At 39.9% G+C, this 17,149-nt stretch overlaps 1 protein-coding gene across 1 annotated transcript in view; it reads left to right on the forward strand.

Annotated features, from left to right (window-relative positions):
- Positions 1 to 17,149, forward strand: part of PLCB1 (phospholipase C beta 1) — a 587,785-nt gene that overhangs the window by 494,799 nt on the left and 75,837 nt on the right. The window contains exons 25-31 of the mRNA XM_020809018.3: positions 3,006 to 3,059; positions 5,306 to 5,525; positions 8,825 to 9,005; positions 11,836 to 11,912; positions 12,097 to 12,186; positions 12,867 to 12,924; positions 15,997 to 16,083. Of these exons, the coding sequence (XP_020664677.3) occupies positions 3,006 to 3,059; positions 5,306 to 5,525; positions 8,825 to 9,005; positions 11,836 to 11,912; positions 12,097 to 12,186; positions 12,867 to 12,924; positions 15,997 to 16,083 (767 nt within the window). The remainder of the gene's footprint in view (positions 1 to 3,005; positions 3,060 to 5,305; positions 5,526 to 8,824; positions 9,006 to 11,835; positions 11,913 to 12,096; positions 12,187 to 12,866; positions 12,925 to 15,996; positions 16,084 to 17,149) is intronic.

The following is a 17,149-nucleotide window of genomic DNA, read 5'->3' on the forward strand; positions in this document are numbered from 1 at the left end:
TTGACTGTAGTCTCCACTGTGATATACGATTTAGTTTTGATGAGTACATTTACTTAGATATTAATTCAACTAAATTTTGGGGGGGGGCAAAAGAGGGGAAGGTGAGGGTATGTGGAAGATGCCATGGTAGCAAAAACAGGAGGGGACTAGCTAAGTCACTGGCAGCTACCAAGAGATTATCACCATATAGATTAGCTACTAACGGGAAGCATTTCTGCTGAGCAGAAATGTCTTGTGCCCTGTTTGGGAAGTTGGTGAAAGAGACATAAAGTGGTGAGCAGCAGGTGGGATTCGAAAGAAATCCAGTGAGCCAAAATAAAGAGTGATTTATTAGTTTGGGATTCGAATGAAATCTAGTGAGCCATAATAAAGTGAAATTTAGTAGGTTGGCCATGAATGAAAAAGAAAGCCTCTGAGTCTAAGAGACCTGGTTGTCAATAGTCCAAGTAAAGGAGTAGGAAACCCTAAAGCTTAAGGTGAATAGCTTGATAGGGACTCCTGAAAGTGTGGAAAGACAAAGGTAGGAAAAGAACTCTGAGGAGATTTCTGTGGTTAAAAGTTTACCTCAAGGTGAGAGTGTGAGGACCAAGAGGGCTAGCTTTAGATTATAAAGGTCTGAGAAAGAGAGCACTGAGGGAACCTAAAAGTGGAAGCCAAGGTCTAAAAGGAACCACTGAGGTGAAGATAACTGAGGCTTACAAAAGAAAAATATTGCTTGGAAAATCTGGGTGTCTGTAGACCAACAGATACAAAGTAACAGACACATTTGGACTTCAGCGAGGCTGAAGTCCAAAGATACAACGTAGCAATCTTAAGCTGCCCAGAGAAGGCTACATAATTTAAATCTCTAACACAGGAAAAAAGAGGTCTTTTTAAATTGGGGCTTGTACATTGGAATTGGTGAGAAAACAGCCTACCAATTTAATAATAAATATAAACTGTTAAGTATAACTTCCAGGACAAGAAAGAAGACAGTTATGGAACCTGATGAGAGACAGATATTACCTCAGGAAGGGGTAATTTCAGAACAAAAGGGCCAGGATTATGAGGGCTCAAAGGAACAGAAGGGTGCCTCAGGGACAGAAAACTCCACAGAGTTTATAAAGTGGAAATATGAAAAAGAACAGGAATTTCAGTTAAGAAGATTGCAGCTGGAACTGGAAATGAGGAAAAAGAAATGTAACATCAATTAGAGATGAAAAAACTGGAAATGGCATCTCTAAACAGTAATAACAGTAATAATACAAATGAAGGGATCTCAAAAGTAGACCTTAAGAAATTCCCTCAATTTAAAAAAGGAGATTGCCCTGAATCTTTTCTAATTTCGTTTGAGAGAGCCTGCTGGGACTATAGTGTGACAGAACAGGAACATATGCTGATATTAAGGTCTTTAATTAGTGCTGAAATGTCCGAAATTTATGCTAGTATGTCAGAAGACCAAGCTAGAAATTATGAGATCTCTAAGAAATTAGTTTTCTCAAGATTTGGAATAACCAGTGAAAAACTCAGACTTAAATTTAGACAGTTAAGTAAGAAGCCTGATGAGTCGTATTCACAATTTGGGGCAAATCTGGTTAAATATTTACAGAAATGGATGGAGCAATCTCATGTGGCAACTTTGGAGGACATGCAGCACCTCATAGGATTAGAACAATTTTATTCAGCTTTGCCTGCTGAATTAAGATATTTAGTTAGAGACAAACAACCTAGACCAGTACTACAAGATAGTGAATCTGCAGATTTAATATCAGACATTAGAAATTCAAAATATTCTGAAGTAAAATTGGACAGAAACTTTGAAGAAAGAAAAAGAGAACCTAGAGATTTCCACAAAACCAACAGCTATACAGATGGAAGCCATTTTAGAGAGAGACTCTCAGAACAGGGTAAAGGCTTTGAAAGAAAGGGAGACAGAACCACTTATAATGAATAAAGAAATTTAAAAACTTGTTTTGGTTGTGGAAAACCAAATCATTTTATTTCAAATAGTGAATTTATTAAAAACAAGGAAATGGGACAACAGAAAACAGGGGAAGTTGTACCTAAAAAGATGTACTGTATACAAAAGCAGGATGAAAGGTCTGAGATAAACCAGAATGGCAGTTTAACTGACAGAAGGCTGACTCAGGAGCAAGCACCTCCCATAGCAGATATTATTTGCTGCTATTACATTAAAACCAACAGAGAATTGATAAAGTCAGCTGAAGAAAATATTTATATTAACAACATCAAGTATCTAGCTTTGAGAGACACTTGTTCTCAGATAACTATATGCCATGCAGATATTATTCAGCAGGAAGATATCATTCCAAATGAGAACATTTCAGTTAAAGGAATTGGGACAGAAGTGGCTGAAGTACATATAAATTATCAAGGATGGGCTGGTAAATTTAAAATAGCTATTTCAAATCAGATCCATGTGTCTTGTTTAATTGGTTTAGATTTGATTGATTATATTAAGACTGATGTAATCACCACACACTCACAAACAGAAAAGATAGAAAATCTTTATAGTAATAGTGAGGTTCCCAAGGAAGTTATAAGTGTGAGCCAATCACCTGAACTTGTAGGACGTTTTTGTTCCCTGAAAGCACAGGAGGATGTTGAAAAATGTTAGGGAGCAGCATGGCATGCTTTATCAGTATATCAACGGCAGCATGTAGAACAGAAATTGATGTTGAGACATGTCTTCACTCTGGGGTGGGGAATGGGTGTTAGCTTCCCTCCATCCTACCCAGCTTATCCAGGGATGAGGGAGAGTAGCCATTGCAGGCAAATAACAGCTGGAAGGCCACAGGTTGCCCTTGAAGCCTCTCTTTATTCAATCCAGTGAATTTCAGTGTCTTTTAATAACAAGATCTACAGCCTGCATTAAACAAAAATAGTTGGTGAGATCATTTAGATGATGATTTCTCACCTGAAAAACAAAACCACTGGGCCTCTAGTTCAAGATGGTGTGTTTTTGGTCCAAAACAACTGATCCTATTTATGTTGTTTACTTCTAGGTTCTGTGAAAGTGCCAGCAAAAACAGAAGATCTTATTCAGAGTGTTCTCACTGGTAAGCAACATGTAATGTGATACATCGATAGTACCTCCTGGCTGAATTAATATTTTTGTATGTCAAGAAACGAAATATGAATAACAGTATTGTTTTTCTGCTGAGTTGCTTGTCTTGTTTATATATTCAAGCCTTTGGTGGTATCATCACGGTTCAGTGTTAGTGACCATATGATGGATATGTCAAGCCTTAAATAAATGGCTAGTGGCTGTATTTTGACGCAATGCTGAGACTTTGTCTTTCTATACAGGGGAGTATGCCTTGCAGGAATCAATGAGACCTAATTCTGAGTAGACATCCACAGAATTGTATTTTATGTTCCACTAGAAGGAAGAGGTGTATGACCATACCGCCCTGAAATTGCCTGATTCTAGCTGATGTAGAAATCTGTATAATAAGAACCTTTTAAGTATTTGAACAAGCAAAATAAGCCAAGATAAACACAGCAATAAAGAAACTGAAGAGACTGCATTAGGGTGGGCAACTTCCATAGATTTTAGGTCAAATTTATTGTCTTTCTGCCACCACCCCCCCGCCCAATAACTCACAGTCAATTTGCCATTGGATTTGATTCAACCGTTTGATGCTTTTAAGATGCCTGCACCTTGTTTCTAAGGCTGACTGTGATTTTTGATGTCCTGTTAGCCTTTTTAAACAAGCATGTGCACTTTGCCTCTGGTGAAATTATTTCTTTCAAGAGCGTTATATCCATTGGAAACAAGGTGTACATGGTATATGAACACTTCGTTTACAAAGCTGCTAGTACTTTCAGGAAGCTTCCAGGACCACTGTTAGGCTTGAAGACAAGCTTTCTGCACCCTGCGCATCATGTTTTCATGAAAAAATCCTTCCTTCCTGTCTGCCTGCTTCCCTTGCCTTCCCCCCACCCCCACCCCCTTTTTTTGCCACTACATCAAATTTGGAAGAAGTTGATGCGAAACAGGGCTGAGAAATGGCTAGAGATTCACATACAATCCAAGGGCTTCATGAATTGTAAAGTAGAGAATTATTGGCAAGCAAATGTACCACTACCTGTTGCAAGCAGCATTGTGACCTGAGCATGTTTGTGGACAGGCCCATTGTTTTCTCTGCAAAGCTTCTGGATATAAAAAGGGGGGAGATACAACATGAGCAAATCACAGGTACACATGTTTCATCCCAGTGTAATTGTCATACTATTATTTACTTGCTATAGAGCCAAATCTTAAAAGTTGCCGTGGAAGAGCAGCCTCAAAAACCAGGCTTCATGGGTCCTTCTGAATCAAGCACAGGCCCCTCTAAAATTCATGGCTCATTTCTGTGCCACCCTTCCTTCAAAACCAGCCCTTCATATGCCATCCCATTTTGAAACGCGCCACTGCCATTTCTCAAACATAGTGTGCTGGCAATGCTGTGTAGCAGCATAGGGCTCAAGCCTAGGCACCATAGGGACCATTCTGCTAGCTCTGTATTGCCTCCAGGGTGCACTGGAAGTGCCTCCCAGCCTTAGTGTACATTCCCTAGACTAGAGCCTGGATGATAATTGCATTTTTATCGTTTTGTGGCACTAGCGTGTGCTGCTGCTATACATGGTTGTGGCAAGGGCCTCAAGCAATCTAAAGGGGATCCATGTCGGGGACCTTTAAGGTGGAAAACTGTGGACATGCATATGACATAGCAAAGGGAAAGGAGGAAGAAAAAAATTGCTTATTTGAAGTGCAGGAAGGGGAGAAGGAGAGAATGGAGATAGTGGATGTTCCAGGTATTAATGAGATTCACTATTTTCAGTGTGAGGTCAATTTTTACTGATCTCTCCCTCTCTCTCCCTCTCTGCTATATATTTGAGGGAAATATAAGTTAAAATGTAGTCTTTTCACAGAACCATTTACAGTAGGTGCAGATAAAGATTGGCTGATGTGTATATGGAGGGGTGAGCAGGTTCATCCTGTGATTATTCATTGACATGGATTAACATAGTTTATTCATCATTTCATTTCTTCCTTAGGTGGGGAGAGATTTTTAAACCTACAAAGCATGTCTTTATTGTCTTGAACAATGAAAGGTTGCCGAGGATACTTCTTATCTACTAACATTACTATGTCAGTAAATAACATCGGCCAAGAGGCATAAAAGTGGCCCTGTTTTCAGCCTCTCAAAATCCCTGTTCCAATGGGGATTCAAAGGTCTATTAATACATTTTGCATATTCCTGTGGATTCATAATGTCAAACTCTAACAACAATGAAGCATTTTCTCTCCTTATTGCAGAAGTTGAAGCCCAGACCATCGAGGAGCTAAAGCAACAGAAGGCATTTGTGAAACTACAGAAGAAGCACTACAAAGAAATGAAGGATCTCGTGAAGAAACACCACAAGAAAACCACAGATCTTATAAAAGAGCATACTACAAAGTATAATGAAATCCAGAATGACTACCTGCGGCGGAGGGCAGTCCTGGAGAAGACGGCGAAAAAAGATAGTAAGAAAAAGTATGTTGTACAGAGTTTGCTCCTACCATAACAAAATTGCCCATCACTTTCCCCTTTTATTGAAACAATAGGTTAACTTCATTGGGCAGAAACTCCTATCAGTGGGAAGGTAGCTCATGTTGAGGTAGTTCATGGTGAGTCACACACAGCCAGAGAGGAAAACTGTGCCTGAAGGCATATGCTGTCTTGACGGAATCTTTCTGTCTCCTGAAACTAAGCGAGCAAAGACACATTTAATCATCCTATAATAGCAGCACTCCTGAATCTGAATAGCTATTGCAAGGAAAAGTGTTGAAGTGTTGTGACAGTGCACACAGTCTTCTCAGGCTAGCAACAGGCAGGGGCTGGAAGTGGGTCATTGTAGTGCCAAACAGGTCAGAGGGTCCCTATGAGATAATTTCCCCATGGTGAACGATGACCCACGGCTGGCATGCTGCAATGCCTGCCTTGTGGTGGTCAAACCTCAGGCATCTGTCCTCTTCCACCCACTGCCAACATCTGGAGAGGCACCATCCAAGACTTCTGATTAGGGAAGGCTGTATGTTGCTACCCTCTTTGGGGGGGGGAGGAAGAGCAACACCAGAGGGAGAAGTGGGGAGGCAGTGGGATGCACCTCCTTGAAAAAGGGCAGTCACGGGAGTTGCTGGGGTTGGGAACATGTGACAAGCCACACTCCACAAAGTTGTACCCATTGGTTCTGTACTGACCCTCAGCAAGTGGTCCAAGGGCAAGGTGCAGTAGGCAGCCACTCATCTTGTCAACAAGAAGATTGTCCTGCTTGAGATTCCACTGTTCACCATGGAAACCTTGTCCTTCCACCAGTTGCCGCATTTTTTCACCTCCTCGCTCACAGAAAACCATCAGTTCTAGAGTCCTGCCCTCACTCTATGACTCTGTGCAGGAGGTGGTCCATGACCAGCTTCCATGGGCACAGGGGTGGAAGGTGCACATCACTTAAGAGGGAGAATTTGGACATGGTGGGAAATGCCTGCACAAGCAAGGAATATCTTAGGTTTATCAAGGCTAATGACACCATAGAAATCTATATTTACATTTGGCCTGTTTTTTTGAGATGGCCTGCTAAGATGAAGTCTAAACTGCCATTCCCTTTTCTCATGAATCTGTAGAGGAATTATTTACAAGTGGCCCCATCTGTACATGTCTTCTGCGTCCTGTTTAATACTGTTCCCAGGATGTTTTGTTTAATTGACAGCTTTATCTTTTAACTGCTTCCCAGTGCAAGCTTTCATTGCATTCCATTTGTCTACAGCCTAAACCCAACTGGTTAGTCCCAAATAGAGTAGCCACACTGAATCAGTTGTTCAGTGGCAAGTCAATACTTACATAAGTTCTACTGATTTGGTGAGTCTATTTTTGGCTTCACAACTGGATTTAGGCCTACATTTTTATTGTACTGTTTCTCAAGCAAGACCTTTGGGCTTAAGTAAACTCTCCCATTTTTACTCTATTTCTACGATTTCCTAGGCAATGTGCTTAACACCTGGATAGAGCTGTAAACACCTCTAATTATCAAGTCACAGACTGATGTATTTTATTTGTGTTGGCCTAATTTTTAATTTAAAAAATAGTTGCTGTTTAGTTTGTTGTTCCTCTGTTTATTTCACATGCCCCATTCATGGTTCCCCCTTCTCACCTCATCCTTTATAGTTACAGCTCTTTCCCAAGACCAAAAATATCACACAATTCCTTTGGGAGTTTAGTTGTTCAGATTCTGTTTTGTGAAAATGATATTTTCCGTATAATTCTGTACGTTGTTCCACTCAGCTTGCTTTCCTTTGACAGAGGTTGGCCTTTGGTGAACTTGGTTCCTTGGAGGTCTCTGAATAGTTTCCCATCAAGTCACATGCATATGGGGTGCACAAGTTCCAAAAGGGTTAGTCCTGACTGATAAAAGATGGGGTTTTTTATAGGTTTTGAAATGGGACTGGGCACCGTGTCTAAAATATGGTGCTTAAATGGGACAAGAGTACCATCAGGAAAGTGAAGTTAACTCAAATGCTGATAAATGATCGGCATTTTTGCAGTGTTTGAATACTCCAGACATGCCTTTTTCACCCCATCGCTGGTGCTGTGGAACCCTCTTTCCAGATATACATCCATTCATCCTCACTCAGTGGTGTCTTACCAGTGCTGTTCATTGATCTCACAACCTGAAAGCAGTTCTCTTGCTAAGTAGGCCTATTTGCGCCTGCCTCTGTGTCTTATTTCCATTCATAAGATTTCAGATTCTTGCATTTTTAAAACAACAGCATTACCTTGATATTAGTGCTCCTAAAATCTTTTCCCCACCGCCAGGCATCCAGCTGGAAACATGTGGAGCCTGTTGCTCTTATAACAATGCCTGAAAATCAAGGTGGGGGGGCAGGTTCCCTGCATTACACTGTACTCTTATTCCTGATTATGGGGTGTTGGACTGTGTAGCAAGTAAATAGGTGGCTTAAGCTGAAAGAAGACAAACACAGAGAGAGTGGCAAACATTTAAAGTTTCAGAAATCTGTCTTTTGACTGTCCTTCATACCAAATTGGGGCTTGCTCCAGATAGGATAATACTAGACTTGTGAACATGGTTCAGCTGGAAGTATACATATCACATACACACACCCACACACAGATGTTCTCCTCAAAGACCAGCACATTAAAGAATATGGCTTTATGTGTCTACATGTGTATGTGCGCGTGTCTGTCTGTGTCAATCTGTGTATTCAGTTGACACAGTAGGTCAGTCTTGTAACATAAAAGAAGCACTGTAGCACACCTCAGATGGAAAATCCTTTTGCTAGTCATTGTTGTTGTCTTATTGCATAAATTACATCATTATGCATTATTCAGCTGTCATTGGTAAACAGTCCTATGAGGTATAAAATGAACAAAGAACCATCTGACAATATACCACATCCTCGGAGGTGTGGATCAGCTCACATTTTTCAAAGCATTGATATTTCTACTTAAATTGAATAGACGTTAAGTGGTTTATCTCCTATTCAGTGAGCTTTCTCTAGAGTAGACCTTTGGTCTAGGTGATCTAGTCAAATAAATAAATAAATAAATAATAAATAGTGAACCTTCAAGAGGTGAGGGTTTATAAAGTATATGATTTTTGTGGCTAATTCAGTATGGTTTATATGAGTGGGAGGCTTCCTTCCTAAGCATATTTTGTCTATTAAATTTTGGGTAACACAGTCACAAGATGCAGAAAACACATTCATATTTATACAATTTGTGGTGTGCGCCATCACGACATGTTTGAATTACCTTTGTTTTTCCACATTTTTCTGCAGAGGAGAAACTGGTAGTCCAGATCATAGCTCTTCAACTGTTGAACAAGAGTTGGCTGCCCTTGATTCGGAAATGACTCAAAAGTTAATAGAGCTTAAAGAGAAGCAGCAGCAGCAGCTGCTTAATCTTCGACAAGAACAGTATTACAGCGAAAAATATCAGAAGCAAGCACATATTAAATTGGTATGTATGGGAGACTTTGCACTTTCTTTGAGGTTTTTGATGCAAACATTCTGTGAAGACAGCTATGGTTTTGGCTACTCAAAGCACATGTGGCTGAGAGATGTCGTTGTGCTTCACATGTAAATCACATGTTTCTGGTTATCTTTCCCCTACCATATCAAGCTGCAAAACCTGAGGATGTCCAATGATTATAAGATGAAATGTTTCTTAAACAAGATGCAAATGTAACATTTCAAAAGCAGCTGTCCTGCTGATTTAATATAAATATATTAGTATCAGACTTACTATCGCAGAGACATTATGTTGCAAAGCTTTTAAGCCTTCTCCCATTAATTACAAATGCTGGCCTATAATTGATTGTTTTGACATTTGTACTGCTCTTTAGGGATCTTGACCTCTTATGGCTTTGAAGCTAAAACCAGCAAGCTCTGCCTAACATTATACTGCCATTTAATGAATAGAAATCATTCCAGAATAAGCAATTAGACGAGTGTAGCCTACAGAGGACTTGGAAACAAGAACTTGGATATCCCTAAAAATGGCTTCCAGCTCTTATTTGTGCCAGACGGTCTTCTGTGAAACTATGTGGGCTCTTAAATGGATGCCAGAGTGCAAGTTATAAACAGCAGAATAAAATTATGCATGTATTGTCCCCAAACAGCTTTTATTTTTACAGCTGCAACTCTGCTGCAGGCTGAGTCAGGCACCCTGTGTAGGGCAGCCCTCAGAGCTAAAACAGGAATAGCATCAGTTAGTAATAAATGTTGAGGAATGCTAAAAAGGAAGGAGAAGAAGGCTCTTGAATGTTACTGTCCTCAGCATATGTACACTGGAGGTATTCGTACACAGTTACTTTGTTGTGCAAGATTTCAGAGTCGTTAAGATGTTCTGTCTCTGCACTCCAGCGAGGCAAATGAGATTTTATTCTTTGCTTGTGAGGTAGCCCTGTAAGTTGGTCAGTTTCTACAGTTTTTCTAAGATTGGACTTAAGCATACTGTAGTGATTTGTTGCCTGTTGAGGGGCTCCAAATTCCAGCCATGATAATAGTGCCGGTATCTTTTTCATTTCCCAAGGCTTTCTGCTATATCGAGGGCATATATCTCGTATGATACTTTTGTGGGGGGCTCTTTCAGAACTCAAATGTGTAGCTGCATTTAATGGCCGAATACATTTTTTGCCAGGAGTTGGTCAAACTCTGGTGGACCAGTGTGCACATGCAATTGTCTGCTCCTACTAAAGGCTTCATTGGCCCTGAAAATGCAAGCAGTGTTGAACAAATTGGAACAGGAAGTGACTGAATGTCAACTTCCTGTTTCATTGAAGGGGATCAAACAAAACCATTGCTTCTGGAAGCTTTCAGAACAGAAAGTGCAAGTTTAAAATGTTTTTTAAATTGCAGATGTGGGGTTGGGAGGGTTAAGCGCTTTGGGAGACTCATGCAACCCAGAGCTTGGAAAAATGACTTGGGCCTGTAAAAGTGCCTGTAGTGGCCATGGAGTGCAGGAGGTCTTCGCCCCATGGTGTCATATCAGGCTCTCTTTAGCAAGAGAGAGACAGGAAGAGTGTGACCCTGTTAATTCTGGCCAGTCTCTATTATTATTTGTTACTATTAGACATAGTATCTTCTTGGGCCAGCTTCCTGGATGGACTTTTGGGAGCTCAATGTTTCATCCGTTCTGCTCCTGCCTCTAAACTGGTTCTATAATGTAACACAAGTTTACTCTTTTTCAATAGTAAACATGGTCAGTGGGAAGACATTCTGCATTCTCCTATCCCCAGTATTATTTAATAGGGAGTGTTATAAGATTTGAAGGCAAGTGCCATCAGTATGCTGAAGACACATAGCTCTGTCTCTATGTAATATCTGAGTGAGATGCAGCCATGCAGGTTGTTGATTAATGTCAGAACCGAACAATCAGTGATGTGCTGGCTGAGGGCCAACAAACTGAAGCTGAATTTTGGCAACTCAGTAGCTCTGACTGGTTCCTAAGTTTAGGAGACAGCTGTGTCAAGCAATCTGGACTGGGACTGAAAACCCCAGTCATCCGAAGAGCCAAAGAGCAAGAACCGTTGAGTTACTTGTTTGTGTAAATTATATAAAAAAATTTGTTGTAAGTTTTGTTTTGGGTGGTGGGCAATCAGGAATGGATCAAAGGGGCTTACCAGGTGGCTGTGAAAGTAAAAGCTTGAAAATACAGCACAAGGAACATGAGAGAATGTTTCTCAGTTCAAGGAACTTTGAGACAATAGGTCAAAAGACAAAATTGGTATTAAAAATTTGACTTAATGCCCCATTGGAAGGGGCTGGCATTCAGTGGTAGAGCATATCCTTCATGTGTAAACAATTCAAATGGTAGAGCACATCCTTCACATATAGGCAACAATACGCCAGAATTTCCATTTGAAAGGCTGAAGCTTTCCACACAGGTGGTCAGAATTAACAACAATGGGCTAGTGTAAGACAGCTTGTTATGTTTGCAGGGCATTGTGTGTTGGGGTGGACCTAGTGCAGCTTTCTGGATGTTACAGGACTGCTGCTCCCATCAGCTATAGCCAGCATAGCCAACAATGAGAAATTGCTAGGAAATGCAGTTAAACAACATTTGAGAGTGGCGTGTTCCCAAACTCAAGTGCTGACTAGCAACATAGATGCCTAAAATTCAACCTGAGAACTTCTGCATACACAGCATGGACTTTTACCATGCAGTAGTGCCTCCTTCCTGTTCTCATGGACTGGAGATCAAGCATGTTGTCATCTTAGACCCTCAGAATATTCAGCAATGAAGTGTGACTTACGCAATTTCTAACATGCCAGTTTTCTCCCCAAAGCTTATTCAGAAGTTGACAGACGTAGCAGAGGAATGCCAGAGTAATCAGCTAAAGAAACTTAAAGAAACTTGTGAAAGGTAAGGCATGTTGTAAACAAACATTTGTCTTACACCATTGCATCTAAACACACTAAACAAGGAATAAGCTCCTGCAAGATAGTGGGACTTAATTACTTTCTTTATATGCTTAAGCTTGTGCTATCAGTTCTGTTCTTTTTCCTACCTTTCTTTTTCTTTTATTCAAAAAGTTTGTTTGTTGCAGAGAAAAGAAAGAGCTGAAGAAAAAGATGGACAAAAAGAGGCAGGAGAAAATCACAGAAGTTAAATCCAAGGACAGGAGTCAAGTGGATGAGTAAGTAGAGTCTCTAGCTCTCTCCTTGAAGTCTAAAAGGTGTTGAAAAACTGATAAAGATGCTAACGTTCCAGGCTGATTTTTAGATGTAATTTTGGTTACTCCTCTCCCCAATAACCAAAGTTACTGGAGGAGATAGGCAACAGCATGCATTGTAGACCCTTTGTTATTATGCATGGCGATATTTATGTAGTTATATATTTAGAACATCTGTGTCCCATCTTCAGAACTTGGAAGTATTGCTTTTTTAGGTGATAGGTGACAATTCCTATGGTCCAGCATTCCACAACATTAAGTTCAGAGACCTATAGTCCAAGACTCCTCCCCACTCTCAAATTTCTGAGCTCTACACATCTTTCGATCAAGCAGGCAATTTAGTAAGTTGTAATCACACATGCATGCACACACATACATAAAGAGAAAACTATCAGAAACTCATAAATGTTCATTTGTGTGATCTGTTGGCAGTCTCTGCAAGAAAATTTGAACCATTTTGTAGTTTACTAAATGAAATTAGACTCTTCCTGTGCCATCTAGTGTTAGTATTTCCTTATTTAGCATAACTGAGGTATAGCTTATGAGCAAAATATTTGTGGCAGAATCAGTGTATTATATACGTACTAATAATATGAGATGATAATTAATTGAATAGAATCAGTAGTTTTTGCTCTTGCTCCCAGGGAGAAGACAGAAATGATTCGATCGTATATTCAGGAGGTGGTGCAGTACATTAAAAGGGTGAGTCTGCTGCATACAGACACTGTAAAAAAATCTGTTTTTGCTTACAGTTTGAAGATAACAAGCAAACTTCAGTAAGTACACGAATTTCTTCAAAGTAATAAATGGTAAAGCCTCAGGCTACAGTAGCTTGTCTAAAAAATGGGGAGAAAGGTGGGACGGATCTGTGTCTCATGTCTGATAGCATAATGGAACAGAAAGTATGAGGAACTGAAGAATCACCTTCCTGTTCGTGTACAGTGAGGCAATGAACATAATCTCTAAGTCATATGACGAGAATTGCTTGTAGATGCTTGCAAATATATATAGATAGAACAGAATAGGCATACTTATAAAAGCAAGGGTTTGGTTCCTCATTCAAAGGCACAGATTGAGCAGGGGTCTATTCATACCTTGTTAGAAGCGGCCTGCAAGCAAGGTCTGCTCTACAACAGCCAGGCTTACTGCTTGCTTTCCTTCTGTTCTGCCCCCCACACACACTCTTTCCACCAAGCCCAAGTTTATTTCTGAATGCACACATCAGCTTACTTACAATTTCACATACCTATCTGCCCATCTGTCTGTCTACCTGTAGCATCAAGGACGAAGCCAGAGGCAGCCGCAGGAAAGATATTAGGGGCTCCATCTTCGCTGTAGAGCTTTCCATTCCTGCTTGAGATGACCTTCTCCCTGATTTAACTTGATATAAACAGCACTTTTTCCTTGAGCTGGAATATAGAGTCCCAGTCTCATTGAGGATATATCATCTGTCAGTCAGATGGTCTACAGTCAGCAGGATACAAACAGGATGAATTCTAGCAGGCTCAGTTCAAGGAAACAGTGCATGAAGTTTGGCCAGGGAGAAGGTCTTCTCAAGTGGAGATGGCTAAATCTGTCTCTTTGTCCCACAAAGTGAAGTCAAAATTTTTTGATCAACTTTGATATGAAACTAAATGAAATTTCCACCTATTACTAGGAAGCTTGGGAAATTCTTTCACCTGTGTTTGAATTTTGGCAAATTCATTAAATTCTGATCAATTAAAATGTTCAACTCTCTCTATTCTGCAGAACTGAGGTTCTTTTCCTGGCAGAAAGTGATGTGGATATGCTCCTTACTGGCCGTGGTAGGAGAAGTAGCCATCCCGTTTCACTTCCCATTTCAGCAGCAATAGATAGTTCACCAACAAGCAACTTGGAAGCACAGCTGGTAGGCAGGGGATTTTCAGACTTCATGAACTACTGCTTCCAAACGTTTGCAGGAGTTCCCCCAGCCAGACCTTAGGGAGGGGATTTTGCTGGAGGAGGGGAGGAAAAATCTCTTGAGGTGTCTATAATCACTTTCATCTGAGATATAATGGTTTTCCCAGGCATGATGGAGGACATAGCTAGTCAGGGCTCGAAGGCATCATGGGTCTGATAGTTTCCTGCAAGGCACCCTATATGGAATACAGTAGGCAGGGACACGACAGACTCATATGCCCCTGCAGTTACCACTCACTTCTTCCATCTTTATCATGTCCAAGAAAAGCCACTGTTTCTCAGGGAAAAGTATTGCAGACACCTGAAAGAACGGGGGTTGTTTGGCTAAAGCCTCCAGAAGCCTACTGGGGGGGATTCCTGCCGACCTCTGGGGACTGTAGTCTGTGAATTCCGAAAATCCCATGACAAATGGCTGGCTCTTTTCATGTTACTCCTTACACCAGCCTTAGGTCCTCCTCAGATTTCTTTGGACTAACGCTTGCTTACCAGCAAACCCAGCCAGAAATGGTGGGACTGCTTTTGGTTAACAAAAATGTGCCGTTTGCCTGTGTTCCAATGCACCGAAAGATAAATATTTCAAGGAGGTCATTAGGAACTTAAAATGTCTATTTTAGAAAGGACCTCCTTCCTGCCCCTTTCTGGTTCATTCTTTTTAAAATGGCCTTTCTCAAAGCTGGGAAGATAGCCTTTCTAGATTATGTCACACATTATTTTCCTTTCTGGAGGTTATTGAGTAAGATCACCACTTTTGCCAGGATTAATTTCCCCCCTCATTCTTTTATTGGAATGAAAAATGTTTTAAAATCATATATGAGTGATGCTGAGAAAGGAAGAAACATTAACCATTGAAGGTGCAATCAATCAAGCAATAATCCTCCATTATGGATTGAGGAGCCGAGTGCAATTATTGTGATCCAACATAATCCCAGAAATGAATAGATAAGGCTTGTGTTTTTCCAACTTAAAAAAACACAAAATAAAATAGTTGATGTTGATTGTTTTATCCTTATTATTTTATCCTTTCTGCATGTTTTTTAATTGGTTCTTGGATAAAAGCTTGGGGGGTTCCAAAAGTCCAGGCTTATCATGAGTTGGAAACTTCTTATTCTGCTCATCCAATATTCTTTGTATGTTCTTTTCTGTTTTCTCCTGCTCTTTCCCCCCTCGTTTCTCTTTCTCTCCAGCTTATTGTCTGTCCCGTCTTTGTCTCTGGTCTCTAACCTTATCTCCTGCTCCTTATCAGATAGCAGACAATTATCTTTCTCTTTCTGTCCACCTCTATCTTTCTTTCTTTCTTACTCATTTATCAGCTGTTGTGAAGTGTGAGGTTCTCCAAGGGAGACCACCACACAGAGTTGTTGAGGAGTGGCAGGGGGCTGTGAATAATGAATATGTCAGGCCTTCCTATAGCTTTGTCCCTTGGGAAGGTTAGTATTGCAAACTACTGATCAACACTACTGACTAAAAATTATGTTATATGATGCACACATATTTTAATTAACTATAATTAATTCATTCATTTCAAAAGCTCTATAACCCCAAATTGCACAGACCTCTTGTATCCATGCCGACCGCCAAGTGTTCAGTTTTTTTGTTCTGGAGCTATAGCAGATAAACACAGATACAGAAATAAATGTGAATTCTCTTTTATTGTCAAAGATACTGAATTATTAGACAACAAATGATTTAATTATAGACAACAAATGATTTAACATTACAATATTACACTAAGCTTATTTACATTGTGCTACACCAAATGGAATTTCAGTACAGAACTGAAAAATTAAACCATGCTTGTTGAGTACAATATATTGTTTTATTATTTTATCTCAGCTAGAAGATGCTCAGAGCAAAAGACAAGAAAGGCTTGTGGAGAAACACAAGGAGATTCGTCAGCAAATACTGGATGAAAAGCCCAAGGTAAGATGTTTTGGACAGTAGCATACTTTTGTACTGCTTAAAGTGAATCTGGTATCAGGCTAGTACTTGAGAGTGTAACCAGTGATAGACAAGAGAGACAGACATTTCATCATATAGAAAAAGAACGGGCAATGTTTATTTACAAATGAATATATATTTAAATCCTTTATCTTCACAAAAGTGATACTGTTGTTGTTTAATTGGTAGATTATCCAGGTAGGCCACACAGTGTAGAGAATGTATTTGACCACCAGAGAGAGCCCAACACTGACATATTTATAGCACTGCAAAAACCCAGATGGTTTTTACCAGGGAAAAAAAAGGAGATGCAAAAATCCAAGGGTTTTAATACTGAAGTAAATTAAGAAAACACTAAGGGAGTTAGACACACTACAGATGTGTCTCACAACGATGGTGTTCAGCATGATACATGTTGTGCAATGCACCCTGTCTTCCCTCTCGAGTGAATAGATGGCATAGGTATACATATTTTGACAAAATAGTGTATTCTGTTTGTTTTGTGCATCATCCTATATGAGGCTGCTTCCAGTTTCCAATATTTTACTAAGGTTCTTTTCAACGCCGTTATTAGATATGCTGTTAATTAATGGTATGCTACAAGTTTACAGGGGAATATCTAAACAAAGATTTAAAACAGTTATTATCTTGATGATCCTTTTTTATTGTGAGAATACTTTTTTTGCCTATTATATGTGTTAATCCCTTATGGGAAATAGGTGTTACCTCTTCAATGATCAACATGGGGGGTTTGTGCATAAAGTATGCACTAGTTATTTCGTAGAGGTTTTGGTGGGCAGGTGGTGTTGGATAATACAGTTCTCAAGTAATGATCTCACAGCCATTTTTGTTCCTTTGGCTAGAGGATGATTGCTTCGGTGATCCAACAGATTCAGTTTTTAGCCCAGTTTCAGTAGCAGAGAGAAATATCCCTACCTCTCTTTCTGTCTAAATTGCTTTCCATTGTACAGTAATCAAGTAAATTATTTGTATCTGGTGGATTTTAAGATTATTGTGTGAGCTTTCCAAGGGCTTAATATTAGTAATG

Source organism: Pogona vitticeps, chromosome 1 (genome assembly GCF_051106095.1).
Source record: "Pogona vitticeps strain Pit_001003342236 chromosome 1, PviZW2.1, whole genome shotgun sequence".
Taxonomy (NCBI): domain Eukaryota; kingdom Metazoa; phylum Chordata; class Lepidosauria; order Squamata; family Agamidae; genus Pogona; species Pogona vitticeps.